The sequence below is a fragment of the Chenopodium album genome, chromosome 17 (genome assembly GCF_948465745.1).
Source record: "Chenopodium album chromosome 17, dcCheAlbu1.1, whole genome shotgun sequence".
Classification (NCBI taxonomy): Eukaryota; Viridiplantae; Streptophyta; class Magnoliopsida; order Caryophyllales; family Amaranthaceae; genus Chenopodium; species Chenopodium album.
Window position 1 is genome coordinate 5,715,340 of NC_137850.1, and position 22,944 is coordinate 5,738,283.

A 22,944-nucleotide genomic window follows, 5' to 3' on the forward strand; every position below is an offset into this window, starting at 1 on the left:
GAAATCCTCAAAAGTCCTGGGATCATATTCTTTTTCTTTTACTACTTTATGCTTGTATATAGTGAATGCTTAGATTTTTTTTTTTTTTTTTTTTTTTTTTTTTTTTTTTTTGGTAAAAAAATGAGGTCTTCTAATATTATAAAATAATTTTACGCCATTTTCTATTCACCTTATTTTTGCTGAAATGAAATTATTTTTAATGAACTATAATTAGGTTTACTAATTAAAACTTATTAATACTGATTCTCTATTATATTTGCTATTTTAAGTTACTAATTTTTATGGATAATAACCTATTTTTAATAAATTGAAATTAATTTTTGTTGAACTATAATTATATTTACTAAAGTGAAGTTATTTTTGCTGTACTAAATTTATTTTTACTAAACTGAAATTATTTTTGTTGAATATTATTATTTTAAGGTGATGAGATTAAAACAAGAACTTAATTTTTTTCTTACTTAGGTGCACTATTTGCACTTTAAATATGTTTGTTTAATTTATATATATTCCCTTTTTTTCATACCTATTAATTTATTATCTTCACTTAAAATCTTTTTTTTAGACAAAATTTTTCAAATTGAGAAAATAAATAAGAAACACATAGAGTACTAAAGATGTTATATCTAGTTGTTTTTACTAAAATTTAAGTGGAAAGCTAAACGTCACCCTCAAATATCTAACTAACGCCCGCAAAATAAATTACAATTACAAATTTACCCTTTTTAATAAAAAAAATTACCCCTTCTTCATACTACCTACCACTACCACCTCTTCATACTAACCACCACTACCACCACCACCTCCTCCTCCTCTTTTAACCACCAACTCCTTACCTCCGGTTTCACGATCTACACAGCCGCGGTAATGACGAGTAATTAAGGACAAAGGGAAGTCGGTTGCTGGCGGAGAAAATGTTTTTTTTTTATTTTCTGAATTCGCGGCAAATGCCTAGATTTTTCGCACGTCCTAGGCTCAAACGCCTAGTTCATGCGAACAACCGTGTGGTTGTATGAAAAATCTGGGCGTTTGAGGTGAAATGCCTAGTTTTTTAGAATACCCTAGGTTGAAACGCCTAGTTTTTTAGAATACCCTAGGCTGAAACGCCTAGTTTTTTCGAATAGCCTAGGATGTTTCGAAAAAACTAGGCGTTTCAGCCTGGGGTATTCGAAAATTCTTGGCATTTCTTGGGTTTTGAATTTTTTTAAAAAAATTATCGCGACCTACCGATTTCGTACGGTTTGACGAGCCTTTGGCGAGCGTCTAAGGTTGTGTTTCTGGTATTTCGTCGTTGTCCATAAGATCTAACGAATTTGATTTTACAAAATTTAAAAAATTTGTTTGATTTTGAAACTCATGATGGTTGGGGTGGTTGTTCGATGAGCGTTATTGGCCGTTAACCACTAGAGAGAACGGTAAAAAGTTTTGTGTACAGTAAAAGTGTGAAATTGAGGTAAAATTAATTATTTTTATAATCGTTATTATAAGGATAAATACGTAATTTTATTTTATTTTGCGGGCGTGAGTTAGATATTCGAGGACGATATTTAACAACCCCAAATTTAATTATTTATGCTACATTAAAAATATTTTTTTGAACCTAAAATTAAATTATTTTTTCTAATTAAAATCTATCTTTATTGATTCGCTATTATGTTTTCATTCTTTCAAGTTAATGATTTTATACGAATTAGTAAGTATTCTTATTAAACTAAAGTTACTTTTGATGAAGTTAGTTAACAACGGTTTGTTTGTATTTTTTTTAAATAAATATTTTTTGTATTTATGTGATAAAATTTATTATTTTATTCATTAAACGTAAATTATTTATTTTTTATTTTAAAATAAACTGTGAATTTCCTCTCATTCATTATATACTTAGTTAATTAAAATTCCTAATCTCAAAAAAATAATATTTTATATGTAAAAGATTTATACTTTAAAATCTCATTTGCCAATTTTTCACATGTGGCATTTCAATTATTTAATTCTAAAAGAACTTACAAATCTCATATTTAATTGGCTATAACTAAAATTTATAGCCCTACATGGCGCGTTAAGAAAATTTTATCCTACTTGGCTCTTTCATAGGTCAGGATAAAACTCTCCTTTTTATATATACAATTTGGTGCCTAGGCGATGCCGATGCCCAGATGGTTGAAAAACATTTGGCGTAAATGCTAAATACGGTCATATAATCTCTTTTGATGATTTATATAGTAGTGTACTTTTTGTAATTTTGTTTGTAAATAAATATCTATGTTATTATTGACTTGAAATTAATTTTATTGAAATGAAATCATTTATACTGAAGTGAGAGTATTTTTAGAAAACTAAAATTATTTTTACTGATTAGAACTTGTTTTTATATATTCTCTATTTTTCTGAATAAATTAAATCTATCTATGTCATTATTAACTTAAAATTATTTTTATTGAACTTAAATTACTTTTATTGAACTGAAAGTATTTTTTTACCAATGTTCACTATTTTTTATAAAATAAATTAATATATTATTAATGGATCTTATTTTAAAGAACTTTTTAAAATAATTTTATGATGAAAATAGAACCGAGTTATAGGATATTTATTAAAAGTTATGATTAATTTTGTATATATAAAATATTTGAAGTATATCGACAATAAAACTCTATACAACACTTTTCTCTTAAAAAATCTATCCAAAATTCGTTTACTTAGCATCATAGGTGTCATAATAATACTAACTTTTTTCCTACATGGCATGCCACTTGGAGAATTAATGGAATGCTAAGTATCGTTATTTCATGGTCTTGCTGCGAGATCGGCTTTATTTATTAGCGATATAATATGATATTAAATTGTTGTAAGTTAACATTTAGAACTATTCGTCGAGATAAATCTAAGAAGGTTCCGCAATATATTTTTCCCCCAAAAAAAAACTATATGTTTTTTAATGAATATTAGTGAATTTAATCATGGTCAATGTTTTTAAATTTGACCAAATAAATAGTAACCGCGACAAACAAAATGAAATGAAAATAGTATTATTTTGTGACCAATGCTCGAGGTCTTTCCATTTTATAGTACTTATCCAGTTTTGTCCCATTTTTATCTCTTTAACTAATGAGAGTTGCTTGTTAGCCACCTCCTTACGCCCTTCTAATATGAGTTATTTCTAGCATGCACCTACCCCTTCAATTCTTTGACGGAATTCGTCCATTTTATTTCTATACTATGTCCCTTAATTGAATCTATAAAATTATTGCTTGATCACGTGGTCGATCTAAGAATATGCTTCAATCTTTATACTATAAATAATCTATTAACGTTAACAAATTTTCTACAACTTCATAATCTCATAGATTTCAATTCATACACCTCTATTAAGCTTGATTATTAGTATTATTTGACGTCTAGACCAACAACTAATATGATTCTTATGGCACATGACACAACTCCCCTAGTGTTAAACGTAACACGAGGGGAGCCAGAGCTAGTGTGCCCGATTGAACCTACTCCAAAGGAGTTAAAACCTCTCTCAGATATTGATGACCAAGAGGGTCTTCGATTCCATATGCCGGGCATAATGTTTTATAGGGCTGATCCCTCCATGGAAGGGAAAGACCCGGTGAAGGTGGTTAAGGATGCTTTGGCTAAGGCTCTTGTGGTTTTCTACCCTTATGCTGGTCGGTTAGTAGAAGGGCCGAATAGGAAGCTAAGTGTCGAGTGCACGGGTGAGGGTGTGCCCTTCATCGAGGCTAGGGCGGATGCAATGCTTGAAGATTTTGGAGATGAAATTCATCCTCCATTTCCTTTGGAGGATTTGCTTTATGACATTCCAGGTACTAATGGAATGCTTGGCACCCCCTTGCTAATAATTCAGGTACTTAATATTAATCCATGCTCTATAGACTATAGTCCCTTTACTTAATAAAATTTTTATAAGATGGCTATTTGATTGTAATGTGATAATTTCAATGATTGAAAGTAGTATTTCCCATATCTTTGAAAATTTGCCTCATTTATGTTTTTCACTTTATGAAAAGTTGTATTGAGTTACCAACCTACCTTGTGTCTTGTTGGCATATAAATCATTTGCGTGGTAGCACGAAAACAAGTGTTCAAGGGTTAGCAGGAAAAGGAGGGAAATTGACCAAAGAAAAAGTTATATTGAGTTATAGATAGATTTGTATTCTAGTATGTGATTTTAAGGAAAATAAAACAAATTAAATATATTAGGGTTCGTTATTACTGTGGTTTTCTGTTTTTTGGTTTTTTGTTTTTTAAAAGTATATGATATATGTCCCATAATAAATCAAAACTTATTTAAACTTATTAAAATCATGATAATTTTGAAAACTGACAACAGAATAGTGGAAATACCTTTTTCTTGTTTCCTGTTTTTGGTTTTAAAAAAAAACAAGAAACTGAAAACCAAAAATGAATCCAAACAAGCCCTTAAGGACGGGGTATCATATAGTTTTATTGGTAATTTACAACTATTCTTCATCCAAATGACCTAATTTCTTGCATAGCCTTGTTTCCATTGATTTTATAAATTTTTAAAGGAAAATTTGTTCAAAAGGACCACCTAAATAGTTTCTTTTGTTTAGAATGATCTAATAAGAAAAAGGTTATTTAAAAGGACCACATAAGACGATTTGAGATGACAAGGAGGACCAAATCCAATTTCCAGGGAATTCGGCGTTGACTGTTACGTGCCAGGCACGTGACTCATTAAGTTGACCAAAAAAAAAAAATTCTCTCTTTTTTCCCCCTCTTTCCCCCAATTGTTGCCTTTCTTCTCCTTTCTCTCTCCTGGCCTCTAAGCAGACAATTTACTTTAATTCACCATTTTCGTACTGCTAAAACTCCCAATGTTCGTCAACTTGCTGTTTTATTTCGTATGAAGGTTACTGGGCATTGGGCTAAGCTTAATCCTCATCTTCGTCAACTTTTTAAGCAATCTCTTATTGATAGCATTACTATGGAGCACAGGTTTTCTTTCTCTCTGCTTTCGATTCTCTTCTTGTATTTTGATGGAAAAATGTCTGATTTTTTTGAAGAATTGAGATGATTTGAAGTAAGGTGTGTAATGGAGGAATTAAGTCGATAATGGGTGATTGAGTAATACGTTTGATATGTAATGGGTAATTGAGGAATTAGTTTGATAATTGGTAATTTTGGAATTGGTTTGATAATGGGTAATTGAGGAATTAGCTTGATGATGAGTAATTGTGGAGCTAGTTTGATGATGGGTAATTGTGGAGCTAATTTGATAATGGTTAATTATAAATTAATTGTTGTTGTTAGGTTTTTAATCGTATATAATGAGTTATGCAATCAATGAAATTTGATAAGAATGTTATAGTGTGTAATGATTATTTAGTGATAATGGGATAAATTGGGGGTAAATCCCTAAATATGGGTCAACTTAATGACGGTCAATGCCGGATTTTAGCGTTGACTTCCCTGAAAATTGGATTTGGTCCTCTTTGTCAACCTAAATCGTCTTATGTGGTCCTTTTAAACAACCTTTTTCTTATTAGGTCCTTCTAAACGAAAGAGATCACTTAGGTGGTCATTTTGAACAAATTTTCCCTTTTTAAAATAACATCTAATAAAAAAAATCACTTGCTTTTCTATGTTATGTGATACATAGGTAATTCGTCTAAGATGCGGAGGATTCATAGTGGCCCTTCGAGTAAACCATGTTATCAACGATGGTAGTGGCATAATGCAGCTAATGAACGCTATAGGTGAGATAGGGAGAGGATTTGCCACCCCAACCATCCTCCCCGTTTGGGATCGCGAACGCTTAACTGCTAGAGAGTCCCCAAAAGTCACCTTTCCCCACCCTGAGTACAACCAACATCAAGTTATCAACCACCAATCCAATGATCAACTCAAGCTAATCCAACAGTCCTTCCTCTTTGGACCTACCGAGCTTGCTGCCCTACGCCGCCATGTCGCTCCTCAAACTAAACAATTCTCCTCCTTCGACATCATATGTGCCTCCTTGTGGCGTTGTCGTACCATAGCCCTTAAACTCGACCCTGGTCAAGAGGTACGTCTACTCTTTGCTGTGAACGCGAGGAATAAATTTAATCCTCCACTAGCTAAGGGATACTACGGGAATGCATGTGCATTTCCGGCTATCTGTGCTAAAGCAGGGGATATATGCAACAACAAAGTTGGATTTATTCTGGAACGAATAAAGAACACTAAAAATGAAGTGAATGAGGAATATATGAGATCTATTATGGACCTTATGGTAACAAAAGATAGGCCAGAATTTACCGTGCATCAGTCTTACGTGGTGTCGGACCTTAGGCATTTAGGGTTTGCAGATGTTGATTTCGGATGGGGGAAGCCGATTTTCGGAGGGCCGGCAAGTAATGGTTCGGTCCCGGATGCAAGCTTCTTTATATCCTTTAAGAACAAGAAAGGGGAGACTGTGATTATGGTGCCCATTTCCTTGCCTCTGTCTAAAATGGATGTTTTTGTTAAGGAATTGCAAGAGATGCTCCAAATTAATCCATAACACAAGTTCTCTAAAAAGGCCGGTGTACATTAATTTATTGTAAAACGGGTATAGCTAAAGTTACGTTAAAAGTATTTAAAGTTACCCTTTGTATTACAAAAGTTATTATTTTTCAAATAATAAATTTTATCTTATAAAAATCTTATAATGTATTAGATTAATCATATTAGCCTTTATAGTATGTAATCATGAATGTATAAAAACTTACACATAAAATAAAATTTAAATCAACGACAAATTAAAAACTACTCTTTAAAATTACCATAAAAATAGTTAAGTTGTTCTTAAACTGATCGTTTTACAATAAAATTAACGTACACCAGCCTTACACAAAACTTGTTGATAAAAGTTATCGGTGTTTTAGCTTTTTTATTGCCATATTAGCAATATACAATGCCTAGGAAAATGATATGGATCCTATATCAAGTTTTGGTAATAATTCTAGAGGTTTTGGCCCAACAACAAATTTTAGTACAATAGTACTATGGGATTATGGAAACCATTCATATGAAAGTATGAAACATATATCAAATATATTAGTATCATATTTTAAAAATTTCTTTGTTCGTTCATTTTTGTACAAATATTAATTTATTATTTTAGGTTTGGTTGTAACTATTGTACCTTTGTATGTAATCTATTAAGAAATTAATAATATATTATGAAAGTAATATAGTGCACCCAGGTGCATCATGCTCCCGGAAAGAACATAAGACATATTTTAATCAACATGGGCGGAAAAAAATATACTAATGTTTGAAAAAGAATATATCTGTGTTTGACAAAAGAATATGCTTGTGTTTGACAAAAAACATGACATTACAAAGAATATAAAGTCTTTACAAAAAAAAAAACATGATAATACATTAAAAAAAAAGCATGTTCATTTTCATGGTTACTCAGTGCATGGTGCACCCGGGTACACCAACTATGCATTAAATATATTTTGGGTCACATTATCCTATTGTACTGTATTTTTGTTAAATTACCTACATTCATTTGAAAATAAGATATTATCTTCTCCAAATTAACGTTGGACCGCATGCACATTGATCGTAAAAACTATGTTGATTTCATGAAACTAGAATTAGATATTTCTCTGATTCAATCTAAGTATTTTGTAAAACAAAAAAGGAACAACTCTTATGTAAAATTTCAAAAGAATTGTTCTCAAATTAGTAATAGCAGTTTTAGTAGTAAGCAGCAACAATATCAATAGGCATTAGAGATGGCAAAAACTAACACAACACAATCAAACGACACAAATCGGACATGAAACGATTTGGTTAGTGTCAAGGGTGGGTTTAAAACACGTATTATAAAACAGGTCAACATGACACGATTTACTTTAATTAAATAGGTCAGGTTAGTGTTGAGAATTCCAATACGAAAAAAACACGAATCAGCCTGCTTCAGGAAAATAGTTAATAATATATGGAACTTATGATATACTTTCTCCGTTTCTTTTTAGTTGACACGTTTCTTTAGTCACGTTTGCCAATGCACTTATTCAATCATTAATATATTTAATTATCGATAAGCAAAAATTATTAAAAGTTGATATTTTGAAAGTATATAACGTGACAAATCTAACAAGATCTCACATGATTATATTTTTCATTACATATAAAGCACAAAATATAGTCAAAGGGAGGTGTGTGAATAGTGCTAAAGTCAAAACGTGTCAACTAAAAAAAATATGGAGGTAGTATATATCTTGAGTGGGCTAACATTTTTACTAATTATCACACAACACGAAAAAACACAAAAAGCGGGTTATTGTTAAGAGCTTTCGACGCGTTTAGTTTATGGGTCAATACGACATGATATGCTTATGAAATGGGTCGGGTTAGTGCTGAGATCTTCAAACCCGTTTAACTTCAAACATGAACACAAAAACGAGTGACACTGCACGACACATCACGTTTACCATCTCTAGTGGAAGTATTAGCATTAGTAACATAACACCACTACTAGAAAATAGGCGATTTCCAACGGAATTATTTCGTCCCCCAATTTTTCGTCGAAAAATGTGTTTCCAATTGAATTTCGTCGAAAACTATCGTTGTAAAAGTTGTTGGAAAAACGAACTTTTTCGACTGAATTTCCATCGGAAACACTTTTTCGACGACATTTACACAATTCAACCAGAAATTTCCGACGAAAATTCCGTCGCAAAATGTTAAAAAAAATTAAAAAAAAAATATTCCCCACACCACCCCTACTAGCCCCCCTAACTCGTACCACTACCCTATTAAACTCCCAACACCACCCATAACCCGACCACCAAAATCTCCACCAGATTCCCACTACGACCCCTATCCCCACCCAAACCACATCCCAACCCACCAAAACCAGATTCGCGCAAAACAACTGGCCCACTCTGACCCTAACAACTGGCCCAGATCCATTCGAAAATTCCCCAAACACAAACCATACACCACCATCACCACAATTCCCCAAACACAAACCACCAACCACCACCGCAATTCCCTGAACACAAACCACCCACCACTGCTGCAATTCAACCACAGATTACCACAAAATTTATAAAAAAAATCTCAAAAACCAAAAAAAAAAAGATAAAAAAAAAAAGAACATACCTTGAATTCCACCAACAAAACCTTGAAATTGGCTTGAATTTAGGTCTTAAAGGTCAAATTCAACCATAAAAACTCTAGGAGGGTTTTAAAGGTCAAATTCAATCATGAAAAGTCTATGGTTAAAGTTGACATGAAAAACCTTTATTTGTTCAAAAAATTAAAACCCTAGTCGAGTTTTCATGCGTGAGGTATTGTTGCGAACTTTTAACGGTAAGATTTTGTGAGAAAGAAAGAAGAAAAGGGAAAAAATCGAGTCGGGTTAGGGGTTTAGGTCTGGGCCTATGGTATTTTGGGATGGAGAAGGAGAAACCCTTGAAATATCAAAAAAAAAAAGAAGAGAGAGGGAGAAGAGAGGAAAGAGAAAAGTGACCAAAGAAGGGGCTAATTGAGTTCTCGGTTAGGTTAAAGAGTTTTTAGGGTTTTTTTTGTATTTTTTAAATAATCCATCGAAAATTTCCGAAATATGAATCCGTTGGAAAGTATATATATTCCGATATGATGGATTAATATTCCATCGGAAATTTCCAACAGATTTTTGACGGAATATTTGAGCTCGTCAGAAATTCATGACGAACTATATTTCCGTCGAAATTTTCTGTTTTTCCGACAAAATTATGTGTCTGTCGAAACTTGTCCAATGGCAATCAATTGTTTTCTTATAGTAAACAACAACAAGCAGGAGGAGTGTGTGGTAAGAGTAGTAGTAGTAGCAGCAGCGACAGTAATTGTACTAGTCATGTCTAAAGAGCTATTTTGGCTTGGCCTTTTGGTATATACATTGATAGTAAGTACTAGAGCTACACTGCGTTATAGCCATTTGAAATCATTCTTGCATAGCTATAGAATCCCATGTTGTAGCTTGAGTTAAACTTAGACCCTGTTCACTTCACCTTATTTTTGCTGAACTGAAATTGTTTTTACTAAACTGAAAATATTTTTGCAGAACTTAAATTATTTTTACTGAATCAAAATTAATTTTACTAAATTAAAATTATTTTTGCTGAACTTAATTATTTTTACTGAATCTCTATTATATTCCTTTTTTACTAAACTAAAATTATTTTTACTAAACTGAAATTATTTTTACTAAACTGAACTTAATTTACTGAATTGAACTTATTTTTATAGAATTTTTTTTAAGGTGAAGTGAACAGGGCCTTAGGCTATATTTGCAACACTAATTATAATGGAGCTAAAACTGGTAAGTTGTTGAAACTGTTAAGGTAGTTGATTGAATGAATTATTTGACAATATTAAGGGGCTGGAATAATGTACATTTTATTTTTATTTGTTAGTTACATTAATAAAGGAAAATATGTACACAAATCATTTTAGGAGTATAAATGACTGCACATGCACTATTTTTAAAAGTTTTTTAAAAGAGTTAATTAACATTAATGGGGGCAATTAAGTAAATAAATATTTTAGAGGTTCTAATTGTTCAAACACTATTCATAAGATTGTCCAAACACTATTCATAAAAGTTATCTCTTACTTTTTAAAATGTAGGGAAACGATGATAGAAAATGAAGATAAAGATAGGTCAAATAGGAAGTTTATGGTTCTTAAATTGAGATGAAAAGCGAGAGTGAGAGATAGCTCGAGTTGTTAGATCTCCCTCCCAATTTCAGGAGATCTTAGGTTCAATTCCCATCACTCACCCTAAAGACTCTTAAACACCAAAAAAATTGAGATGAAAATAAAGCGAGATACCACGATATTTCTTGGTGCCTAGTACCTGATTCTTATGTCGCATATGTTGGAATAGTGTCTTAGTTTTAATTCATAGACCTTGTCAAACTAGTAGACGTGAACAGCCAAAAACCTAACTAGTTTGCAAGTTGCAAGTTGCAAGTGTTCAATAATATCTAAGAAAGAACTCTATATCATGAATGTCAACTAATTAAAAATAATACGAGTTGTCATTATTGGTCAACATACTGGCCATGGGTGGCGTCAACAGTCAACGGCAAGAGGAACATAGATTAGGCAACAACTTCTGGTTCTAGCTTGTAAAAAAAATCCCAACTTCTTGACTTTTCACCATGGACAAACAATAATTATGACTATATTCGTAGTAACTAATTTGGATTCTTGGCATACATTTTTATATAAAGTAGGGCGGTTAATGCACGTGATGTGCGCGTCATAGCTAGTTATGTCTGATGAGCTGTTTTGGTTTGACCTTATGCCACAAAGTTAATTATTGGCAATATTAATAAGGGAAAATATGTTAAAAAATTTATTTTTAGAGGTATAAATGTCTGCACACTATTACTATAAGTTTAAAAAAAAAAATTAACTTTAATAAAGGCAAATAAGTAAACAAACATTTTAGAGGATTAATTAACCAAACACTATTAAGATTATCTCATACTTTTTAGGTAGACAAATATTGTTAAACAACAACTATTTACATTAGTACTATTTTTACTCTCCATATTTTTTACTAATTTACTTTTGACATGGCCTTAATCCTAATGTTGAAGATTTAAAATCAATTGTATGTAGTTTTGCCTTCTTCAAATAATAAGGAAGAAGAATTTATAATACTCTACCTTTGTTTAGTAAAATGGTGGCATTTTTTTCTTTACCATTTTCAATGCATACAAACCTTTGATCATTAATATTTTACAATTAATATTAGTACCAATAAAATAATAAACAAAACAAAATATAGTTTTCTACCGTGCAATTTTGTTAGATTTGTTTCGATGTGTAGAATCAAAATTTTTGCTTTGTAACTTTTAATTAGTGTTTGTGGTTAAAAATACTATTGGTCAATGTTTAAGTATTGAATACGTGCATAAAGCAAAAGGATCCGTGCATAAAGCAAATAATGGGACAAACATAAAACAATAAATTTGAATGGCAATATAATAGGCAATCAACATACCTCAAAGAAAATTTAATTCTAGATTAATTAAGGGTAATGCTATACATTATCCTAATGGGCTATGTATAAACTTTAAAAATACTCTTGAAAATTATATAAAATTAGGAATTTATGACAAAAACACGCGTAGATCGGTATAATTATTGTGTTTTGGTCATGATTTTCTAAATTTAAATAATTTTTCAGAGTAGCCGTAAGGGATATGTATAACATTTTTCATTAATTAATTAAACCCTCTACTCTTTTTTTGTCCCATTAATGTACTTTTTATTTTGTGCAGGTAACAATGCAACATTATATTGTAGCTAGTTAAAAAAAAATTATTAACACATTTTGTTTAAAAAGTATGCACCTTTCAATATACAATTAATATATGCATATTTAAACCTTCTCGTCTTTCTTATTTTGATTAAGGAACTTTTCATTCGACTCTAAATCTATATAATCAAAACAAATCTAAAATTTTCCACATGACTATATTCTAAAGGACTTTATATAAAAATTGTTAATTGTAATTAAATCTCTCAAAATTTCAAATGAGATAAACAAATCCAAAACATATTTTTTAAGATATATGTAAGGTGTTAGTCCATATTAATTATATAGGTTAGAAATATAAAATGGATTACTAGCTGCCTAATCATATTTTAAAAAAAGTTGATTATACTCCATATTGCCTGGTTCGTTTTGCTTTGAGTACATTATACGTTTATACTCCATATGGTTCATATTGCTTTGAATAAATATTTCTTACTTACATAAATATATTGTTGGTTCAATTTTGACTATTCTTGTGACATCCCAAAGTTTTTTTCAATATTTTTCTCTCTGGTAAATACGGATGAATTGCATGCAACTCGCAATATTGTTATTTTTTTGGTCTTTACATGAATTGCACCTACCCCACTTTGAAGGAAAAAAAAAAAAAATCATCCACATACTGGCGCAGCCACGCACATGAAAATTCAATTCCACCAAGTTTTTTTAATTATCCAATCTTATTTGCTCAATTATTTGTATTGTTCACGTGTGCTAAAACATTAACCTAATTTTAACTCCAATCATAATGCATTTACTTTACTTTTTGTAGATTTAATACTATTAAACAACCCACTTATTACACCTATAAGTAGACGTGAATACATACATTTATCTTACACCATCAAAGTTCATTACAACTTAGCTTCTTCTCAACTTATCAAAGTTCATCTTCTCATTCAAAACTCAACCTATCACTATCACTATTATGGCTCTTATGGCACAAGACACGACTCCGCTAGTGTTAAACGTAACACGAGGGGAGCCAGAGCTAGTGTGCCCGGCTGAGCCTACGCCACGAGAGCTAAAACCGCTCTCAGACATTGATGACCAAGAGGGTCTTCGATTTCAGATGCCGGGCATAATGTTTTACCGGGCTGAACGCTCCATGGAGGGAAAAGACCCGGTCAAGGTGGTCAAGGATGCTTTGGCTAAGGCTCTTGTGTTTTTCTACCCCTATGCTGGCCGATTAGTAGAAGGGCCTAAGAGGAAGCTCATTGTCGATTGCAATGGTGAAGGCGTGCCCTTCATCGAGGCTGAGGCGGATGCAACGCTAGAGGATTTCGGAGATGAAATTCATCCTCCATTTCCTTTGGAGGATTTGCTTTATGACATTCCTGGTACTGATGGAATGCTTGGCACTCCCTTGTTCATTGTTCAGGTACTTATTTTTTGTTACTCCCTACCTCTGTTTCATACTATTTGTAACGATTTAATATACAGTGTGAGAGAGATGTCTAATTGTGGTAAATAATATAAACGAATACTGTACTACTTTTTAGTACTTCATTACGAAGTATTAAGTTGCTCATACTTTCATACATAAACAAAGGTTGATGAATGATGTATAAATTCCATTAATTACAGTGAACACGGTAATTACTATTGATTATCCTTGGTATGTACTGTTAAGATGATAAAAGCTTTTACATATGTTTTCTTCAAATAAAAAAATATTATCTTCTAGTTTAATTCTTTGATAATATGCTAACATACGACATACTCTTTGGTGTATAGGTAACCCGTCTTAGATGTGGTGGATTCATAGTAGCCATTCGAGGAAACCATGTCATCGCCGATGGCACAGGCGTAATGCAACTAATGAACGCGGTAGGCGAGCTAGCGAGGGGCTTCACCACCCTGTCCGTCCCCCCAGTTTGGGATCGCGAACGCTTAACCGCGAAAGAACCCACGAATGTCACCTTCCCTCACCCCGAGTACGACCAACACGAAGAAGTCGATCACCATCACTCCGATCATGATCAAGCAGCCAACCTTGTCCAACAATCCTTCCTCTTCGGATCAACCGAGCTTGCAGCCCTACGACGCAATATCCCTCCACACATCAAACAATTCTCCTCTTTCGACATCCTTAGTGCCTCCCTATGGCGTTGTCGTACCATAGCACTTGGACTAGACCCCGAGGAAGAGGTCCGTCTACTATTCGCTGTCAATGCAAGGAACAAGTTTAACCCGCCCTTAGCGAAGGGATACTACGGAAATGCGTGTGCATTTCCGGCAGTTTGCGCTAGGGCGGGCGATATATGCAACAATGACATGGCACATATATTGGACCTCATTAGGTCTACCAAAAAAGAAGTGAATGAGGAATATATGAGGTCTATTATGAACCTTATGGTAACAAATGATAGGCCAGAATTTTCGGTACGTCAAACATACGTGGTGTCTGACCTTAGGCATTTAGGGTTTGCGGACGTGGATTTCGGGTGGGGAAAACCCGTTTATGGAGGACCGGCTAGTAACGGGTCGGTACCGGATGCAAGCTTCTTTATTACCTTTAAGAACAAGAAAGGTGATAATATGATTATGGTGCCCATTTCCTTGCCTCCTACATCAATGGATGTTTTTGTTAAAGAACTACGAGGTATGATTGACATTTACCCCTCAACATTCAGCCATTTTTAGAATTTAGGCATTGCAAGGTGCTTTGGAGTGTTATGATTATTAATTTATCAATTGTTGTAGACCAAATTTATTTACATTCTTTTAATGATTTCTTGTAATTGTATTGGAATAACTGTATTGTACTACACAAAGTACGGTTGAAAGAAATAAAAATTAACCTAAGAACGTTTTACAATATATTTGGGGTAATTGGTAAGCTTATACTTTCTCTAGGTTTTTAATTCTAAGAGTCACTTTTACAGTTTACTCGATATGTAATATGTCTTCCCTCAAAAAAAAAAAAAAATGTAATTTGTCTATGAACTTTGCCCAAATATTTTATGCCTATGTTATAAACGAACTTACTCCCTTTGTTTTTAGTTTATGTGACTTTAGCCAATAATATTTTTTATTAATATTAATATACGAAAGTATATTATAAAAAAAAAGTTAACATTGAGTATATACACATTGAGACGTATATAACAAGTACTCATGCCTATGTTTAATTTTATTTAATTTATATACCATGTTTGCTTAACTATTAAAGTGATAGTATAGTGCAAAAATCAAATTAGAGCACTTAAAAAAAAAACACGGAAGGATCAAAGGACTGTATGTTTGATCTTCATAGTCAACTATTTTTGCTCCAATCATTGAAAGGCCACTAGAGTATGGGGGAATCAAGAGGAAGTTTCACTTAACGTATTGCTGGACAAAAATTTCTCTTTTTTTAGATGCACTCAAGCTTATTTATTATTTTTTTTTATAAAAAAAAAAAAAAAAAAAAACATTTAATGTAGGGCATTAGACCATTGAGGGTGCCGAGGTGGACTGGATTAAGAGGACAAACTGGACAAATTACTTAAGGACCACTGCAGTAAACATGTGAATCGTGCTGATACATCGCAACGTTGACCTTCGAGGACTTCAGCAGACATTGGGCTAGCGCTACCTTGGCTGCATTCTGATTTCCATGCAACAAAATAGAGCATGTACCGTTAAAATATGCATTGAATTGGCCAGTCATTTACGAATGATCCAATACAGTATATGTTGGCTACAATTTTCTACTATATAGACTTATTTTTGAAGATGGACTTTCCTCCTACTAACGCTTAATATTCCACTTGAAAGGAGGGATGGATAATATATAGACAATAGACCTTTGTATCACGCTAACTCTGATACCAGATTAAAGGACCATCTAAACCAAAAGCTTAAACTAATGGTTGAAATACAAGAATATATTTCATACTCTATCAGATATAGTCAACACATTGTAGTGAGCCACAAATATCATTTGTGTGTGTGTGTTTTTTTTTAGGTTCTTAGCTTATTATTAATATTTCTTGCATTCTCTCAACAATATTATGTCACCATTTAACTCTCCCTTTTTTATTCCCCTCTCTCCAAGTACATCACTACAATATGGAGCTTGGACATTGAGGAGCAATTCAATCAAAAATTTCAACAATTATAGGAGAGGCAACTAAAACTTAATAGTAGTCAATAGGGGGCAATCCTTAAGAAGAACAAGGACTTTGTAGTCACCTTAAAAATATGGAGTAGATAAATTACTCTGGTCTTACTATATAAGTTCATCTCATACAAGATTTTGCACCGAATCTAAGTCAACATTACATTTTTTTTTTTTTTTTTTTTTTTGGACAACTACAGTCTACAGAGTACAACATATTAATAATTCATGTTTATGGTACATTGATTTGGACATACCTACATATGCTCATAAATTCTAGGAGAAACGTTTCAGAAGAATAAAACAAAACTTTCTTTTTTAGACAAAAGAATTTAACAAAGAGACAAGATGCTGGTTGCCCAACCTTTTTTACTGTTACAGTACAGGCTAAGCTATTTGTGAGACAACATACAGGACAGCAGTAGCAGAAAAATTGGAATGATACTTTCACTGCATAACTATAGTACTCTACACCTTCAGGGAACCTAACATTTGGAAAACAGTTCTGTATATCAAAGCAGTAGGACCACCTCAGCTGTACTTTACCACATCCTCAACCCCCAATCTCCCAAGAATTTTAGACATCTTAAATTTCCCTCCCTTTTCTCATTTTTACAGATTTGTCAAATTGTCCCGCCAACAATCTAATGGCTGCCATTCAGACCTGTGTAAAGAGTACCTTGATTGTCCGAGAAGGCGAGGACTTACAGTTTTACAGCAGGCAATGTTAGTTCTCTTTGGATTGAATAATGATCCGGGCTCCTGAAGCCAGCCTGTTAGGATAGTATAGTGGAATTCAGGCAACAAAATGATGCGATCAAGAAGTGGTTACAAATAAGTGGGTAGGAGTTGAAACTTAACTTTCTTCGATTTTAATGATCTTCTCCTGAATCTCTTCTTCTCTGAAGGAATTTACTCTCGTCGATGGATTCTTCCCTGAGGAAGTCTCTGACATCCTTTTACTGCCACCATTTGCCATATCATGAGATATGATACGTGATTCACGGCTTCCATCAGAAGACACCCTAGGTTTATCTGAAATGGGCGATCTCAATGACTCGCTTCTTGGCTTGCTTAAAGAGGTTTTGATGGACCTTGGAATGCATTTAGTCTTTGTTGAGGTTGCCTCTCCATTGTTATCAACCGAATCAAATTTTTTAGAAGATCTGAATGAAACAAATTGATTGTTATCTTTAAGCACAACTCCTTAGTAACATGATTTTATAGCTTCTTCACAGCTTAAGCTGATAGAGAGATATAAGAATCAAATATCAAGTAATGGAATAAGAAACAAATATCAAGTACAATTAAAAAATAATGCAAATGCAAAATTGATATTACAGCCGATAACATGCCTGTTTCTGTTTCAGATTTGACTGGCCTATCATATCTTTTTTTGGTGCAAACCAATCGATCATGTCTAGATGTTCAGTACGATCTTTGTTCTACAGGACTAGTGTGTTTTGTAGACCTCTTTTCCTTTAGCATGCTTCTTCAAAATCCACCATATGACAAGGAGATTTATAAAGGCAATTGAGAAATTTGTTTTTTTATTTCCATTAATTTTCATGGTCTTTTAACGACCAGGACCAGAGGTTCTGTTTCATCATCAGGACCAGACATATTTCCTAATTTGCACCTTTGACTCACCTTCAAGCCCAACTCCATTTTACGAGCCAAAAGATGTTTTATGGGTTTTCCCCTCTCAGCATGATGTACTAATGAACCAGGAAACTACAAACTAGAAGGTAGATTTAGCTAAAGAACTAATCACACAAAGCCAATAAGCTTGAGGATGAGAAAATTGAAGTATGTTAGTACACTACAATACAGTAATATATGCTAGGTTAAAAGAAGTGCAAATTGAGATATAGTCTTATTTTACCTGTCAGCATTATATGAAGAAGACCGTTTAAGAGTACGCCCGTCCCCTTGTTCCTTGGGCATTTTAGTCTCAACCAAGCTTCCACTAAAGTATTCCTTATCTTCCAATCTGAGACCCATTAACCTTGAGTTGTCTGACAAGCAATCGAGCTCACCTAACATAACCGAAGTAGAATATAGGGGAGAAGGAAATTTTGAATCAGAAAATCTCGGTCTGTAGAGAGGTATCAGCCCAAAACTATGATCTTTCACTGATATTGACCCACAAGATATCAGTTGCATCAACATGTTTGACGCTTTCATTTTGTTGCTGGATGGCATCTGCATGCCTTCCGCTTCAAGTCTTCTGAAGCTATTAATCTTACTTAAATCAGACCTAATTAAAGATTCCAATGTTTCAGCTTTTCCACCAGATGAAGATGCACTTGAGGAAGTTGGTGGCGAAACAGAATTTCCACTTATCTCTGGATTCTGTTTTGAGCTATCAGCATGAATTGGGTTGTCCTCATGATGTTCACCATCTAATGTCCCATCCTCTGTAGAAACACCTCGAGTACAGGTTTCTTTCTGATTATCTTGTTTCGGATTTTCCTCAGTCTGAGTAGAAGCATCGGCTGCACCTTCACTGTTGGGTAACTTGTATTCCGTCAGACTTAAGGAAGTTCCCCATGGAGAGTGGCTTCCTGCTCTTGAGTCAGGAGAAACAGCTGAGGAACCTGAACGTTGAGATGGAGGAGATGTCTCATCTTCATGAGGATGCTTTGTTTCTTTGTCATCTGTGCTCTTGTCATCCATGCTCATGGAAGGGGATGTATCCTCGTTACTTCTACAAGTAGGTGGTTCAGGCAACTGCTTTAAGTTGTGCATTCTGTAAACAGCTACTGGGCTGAAACGATCTGCAATATTGAATACACCAACATTCATTAATACCACTGTGATTAGTATGTGACGCCAAATTCTTCATTGTCTCAATTTTGATAATTAACACCTGTCAACAATGAACTCTATAGTTTCATAGCATTACATCTTTCAACAAGCTACTGTCACTGAAATTTTACCTGAGTTGGAATCTTCAATGATCTCCGAACCCTTGAGAATATACTCATCTCCATGTGCCGGAAGTATGAGATCATCTTCACACAGATCATGCCACACAAACCCACTCTTGTAGCTTCTGTGGTGGTTTAAAGAAGCAGAATGAGTTGAAAACTCCATAACGGGAACACTTATGTTCAAGATGAAGTTCAAAGGTCATGCAATAAGCAATAAGCCATGAGTAAATTCTCTTTGGTGCCAAGTAAAATTTAAGATTTTTTTACCAGCAAAAGGCAATGACAATGATCCATATAGCTAGGAGAGAAGGCATTTGTTTACAAACGAATTCTCTGCTCAAAATATCATTAATCAAGATTTATAGTAACACTTGAGATCTTAGTGGTCACTTGCATAACTATTACCATAAATAATAAATCCTATGGGCTACAGTTTCGTCAATTTGAGATTAAAAGCTAAATTGAATAAGTTCACTATTCATTATTGTATGCAAAAACCACAAGTAGACTAGAAAGTATTACTCGTAATAAAACTAGCAAATTGGTCTAAAGTCGATAGTGCCAATAAACTCATCTAAGCTTTAAAAAAATCAGAACACATTTTTTCTACAGAAGCTACAGAAATTAAGTGTGAGCATGTTGTTTGTTCGCTATTCAATTGCGTATGCAAATAGCATAATTAGACTTAAGTATTACAGTAATAAAGCTAGAAAAATCAAGCTAAAGTCGACAGTATCAATAAACACATCTAAGCTTCAGAACACATGATTGTGCAATTAAAAGTCACAAAGACATTGGCTTTAGTTAAATTGACACAGAACATCTAAGTATCCTTTTAACCCTTTTTTCTTTTATTAGATCACCAGACAAGCAACATGTGCAAAAGTGATAATGTATGACTACCTTTTAGAAGACCATGAATACATTGAAGCCATGCCTCTTCCTCTCAGATTGTTAAGCCTCTCAATCACATCTGCAACAGAAACATAAACACACTTGTATCAGCATCATGTTTCAATAACTACGAATTTTTCACTGTCTTAAGTAAATTTAGCAGCATTACCTCTTAAATAGAGACCATCAGGAGAGGATATAGGAACCTCAATGAAATGAGGATGTTCGAGCTGTCGATTTCGACACAGATAATAAACAACCGGCACTTTACGATTCTGCACATACTTTGGCGACCTCTCCTTCCACACTTTTGCTCTCTCTGGACTCACTTGTCTGTACTTCTTCATCCTTCCCTCCATTTTCAACTTTCTCTCTCCTCTTTCTCCCTCTATTATCTCAAATCCCTAACAAAACTTTGCTTCCAAATTCCAACCAATTAAATGCGCAAATCTCACTCGCATACGAGCTATAAATCAAAAATCAAACACAAAAAATAGATATATTTACATCAAATTCTTCAAAATTTCGAACTCGAATCAACATTTTCGCTAATTACAGCTAATTTATGCACAGATACTGGCCAAAGTAAAGCAAATCTCACTCAACGCGGAACTAAAATTCAAAATCGAACATAGATAATTGCCGAACTAACATCAAATTCCTCGAAAATTACAGTTCAAATCTCCTTTTTCACCAAATTTAAGCTAATTCGTACACAAATATCAGCCAAATTAACGTAAATCTCGCTTACAGCCGAGCTTTAATTCAAAATCAAACAAATAATTAGCATAACAAACATCAAATTTTTCAAAAATATCACCTGGAATCAACGCCTTCACCAATTTCAAAGCAAATTTAGAAACAAAATCAGCATAAAATGAAGAAATTAACTAAACAAAAGTATATAAAAAGTGGTAACAGAAGAATGAAAAACTGCAGAAATCGAAAGATGAAAAGAGAGAGAAAATGGAAATGAAAAGGAAGAGAGAGAATGAACCTGAAGAGAGCAGAGGAAAGATGAGGGAGAAAGGAGGTGGTTGGAAATGGTGGTCATGAGTACAAAAATGGGGTGTTGACAGTAAATGCGGGAAAGAAGCAGAGGGAACTGAGCACTGAACAGTAGCAGTACAGCACAGCAAAGGTGTGTCTGAAAGGTTCAACACACAGAGAGTGAAATTTGAGAAGGAAAGGGACCAACCGGAGAATGAGGGATTCTACCAATCCAAAATGCTTTTAATTCGAGGCTTTTGTTGTTTTTATGTCCTGTTTACCGTTTCCTGAATGATAGGTCACATTATGCGCGTTAATTATAAAAGTAACGTAGGTATAATTTTTAATTTATTTAAAATTTAGAGTAACTAAAAATAAGTAGATCTTAATAGGTCACTTTTTTGTTTCAATGTGGTTTATTAATTGCTACTCACTTTGCATCATTCTTATATTGGTGAGATTGAGAGATAGCTTAAGTGGTTGGAGCTTCTCTCTCGGTTTCAGGAGATCCTGTGATTAATTCTCTCTCTCGCTCTTGTGGCTCTCTAAACACCAAAAAAAAAAAAAAAAAAAAAAATCATTCTTATATTAGTAATACGGAGTATTAAAGTAATGAAGCTATAATTTTAAATTTATTTAAAGTATACTTGAAGAAATAAGTAGATCAAAATGCTTCTTTATTCTTTGGAAATTTTAATTATTCACTTTTTGTTTCGATTTGGTTTACTAATTTCTACTCATCCTGCATCATTCTTGGTAATCTTCAAATGTTTTTGTTTAGTTTTTTGGCTCAAACAATTTTTTTTTTTTTTTTTTAATAGAATCTTTAATGTTTCATTTGCATGCCTTTATAAAGGAAATTTTCCCTGCTTCAAAAAAAAAAAAAAATAATAATAATAAAGGAAATTTTCCCTTTTAGTAGTATAAAGAAAGTGGTTCTCAAGTGTTAAAATTTGTAAAAAGGAATGTGTTTTCTGTTGCACAAAATTGTGTAAAATTTCAAAGACAATGATGATAAAATAACTGAACTTAAAATTTCTTTTAGTGTAATACAAATGTATTAGTACTGATTTAGTTGATGTATTAATGTTTATTTTAGCTAAAAAAAACATTACTTTCACAAAGGTTGATGGACATAGTATTTAATTATATATGGTGTGTATTTTATAAAGACAGAGAAATTTCGCCCCTACTCCGTCATTTTCCTCTTTTGTGGTAGGGTTGTACAAAAATCCGAAAATCTAAATTATTCTATATAAAATTTTTTAAAATTAAACTCAACTAAAAATGTGATATTAATTAAGGGCATGTTCTGATTTACTGAATTGAGCTGAACTGAACTGTTTATGAGAGAAGAAAATTAGAATCTGAACTGAACTGAAATTAAGCTGAAGAGAACAAGTCCTAAATTGAAATGGTTCGTATTAATATCGACTTTTTAAATGTGTTTTAAAAGCTGAATTGAAATAACGAGTAACTAACTAAATTGACTTAAGATCATATATACATAAATTGAATTGCAATTTGCAAGACAAATATATCCTTTTCATACATAAGTATTTGTAGAAATTTAAAATCCGTATCGAATTATTAAAGGCAAATTTTATTGCATGCATTTAATTATCGTATGCAAATTGTATTTATTAACTGTTGTGTTTAACCTAGATTGCAATATA

General features: G+C 33.0%; 3 protein-coding genes across 6 annotated transcripts; 2 read left to right on the forward strand and 1 right to left on the reverse strand.

Annotated features, from left to right (window-relative positions):
- The first annotated feature begins 3,412 nt into the window (after positions 1-3,412).
- On the forward strand, positions 3,413-6,526 carry LOC145587491 (benzyl alcohol O-benzoyltransferase-like). The gene is made up of 2 exons (XM_081644227.1): positions 3,413-3,865; positions 5,645-6,526. The coding sequence occupies exons 1-2, from the start codon at positions 3,413-3,415 to the stop codon at positions 6,524-6,526; spliced, it is 1,335 nt and encodes a 444-aa protein (XP_081500353.1).
- A 6,742-nt stretch (positions 6,527-13,268) lies between these two features.
- LOC145587492 (benzyl alcohol O-benzoyltransferase-like) lies at positions 13,269-15,072 on the forward strand. The gene is made up of 2 exons (XM_081644228.1): positions 13,269-13,724; positions 14,081-15,072. Exons 1-2 carry the CDS (start codon positions 13,272-13,274, stop codon positions 14,987-14,989), a joined length of 1,362 nt encoding a protein of 453 aa, XP_081500354.1. The 5' UTR covers positions 13,269-13,271; the 3' UTR covers positions 14,990-15,072.
- A 732-nt stretch (positions 15,073-15,804) lies between these two features.
- On the reverse strand, positions 15,805-21,482 carry LOC145587493 (protein SOSEKI 3-like). 4 transcript variants are annotated; one of them, XM_081644231.1, is made up of 8 exons: positions 21,099-21,268; positions 20,448-20,744; positions 20,288-20,357; positions 19,391-19,506; positions 18,334-19,228; positions 17,310-17,614; positions 17,157-17,221; positions 15,805-15,935 (listed from the first exon to the last, which is right to left on the reverse strand). In XM_081644231.1, exons 2-8 carry the CDS (start codon positions 20,635-20,637, stop codon positions 15,834-15,836), a joined length of 1,743 nt encoding a protein of 580 aa, XP_081500357.1. In that variant the 5' UTR covers positions 20,638-20,744; positions 21,099-21,268; the 3' UTR covers positions 15,805-15,833. The 4 variants fall into 4 exon arrangements, with proteins under 4 accessions (XP_081500357.1, XP_081500356.1, XP_081500355.1 ...); XM_081644229.1 differs by lacking the exon at positions 21,099-21,268 and adding an exon at positions 21,276-21,482 and having other exon boundaries at positions 15,806-15,935; XM_081644230.1 differs by having other exon boundaries at positions 20,448-21,268.
- Positions 21,483-22,944: the final 1,462 nt, after the last annotated feature.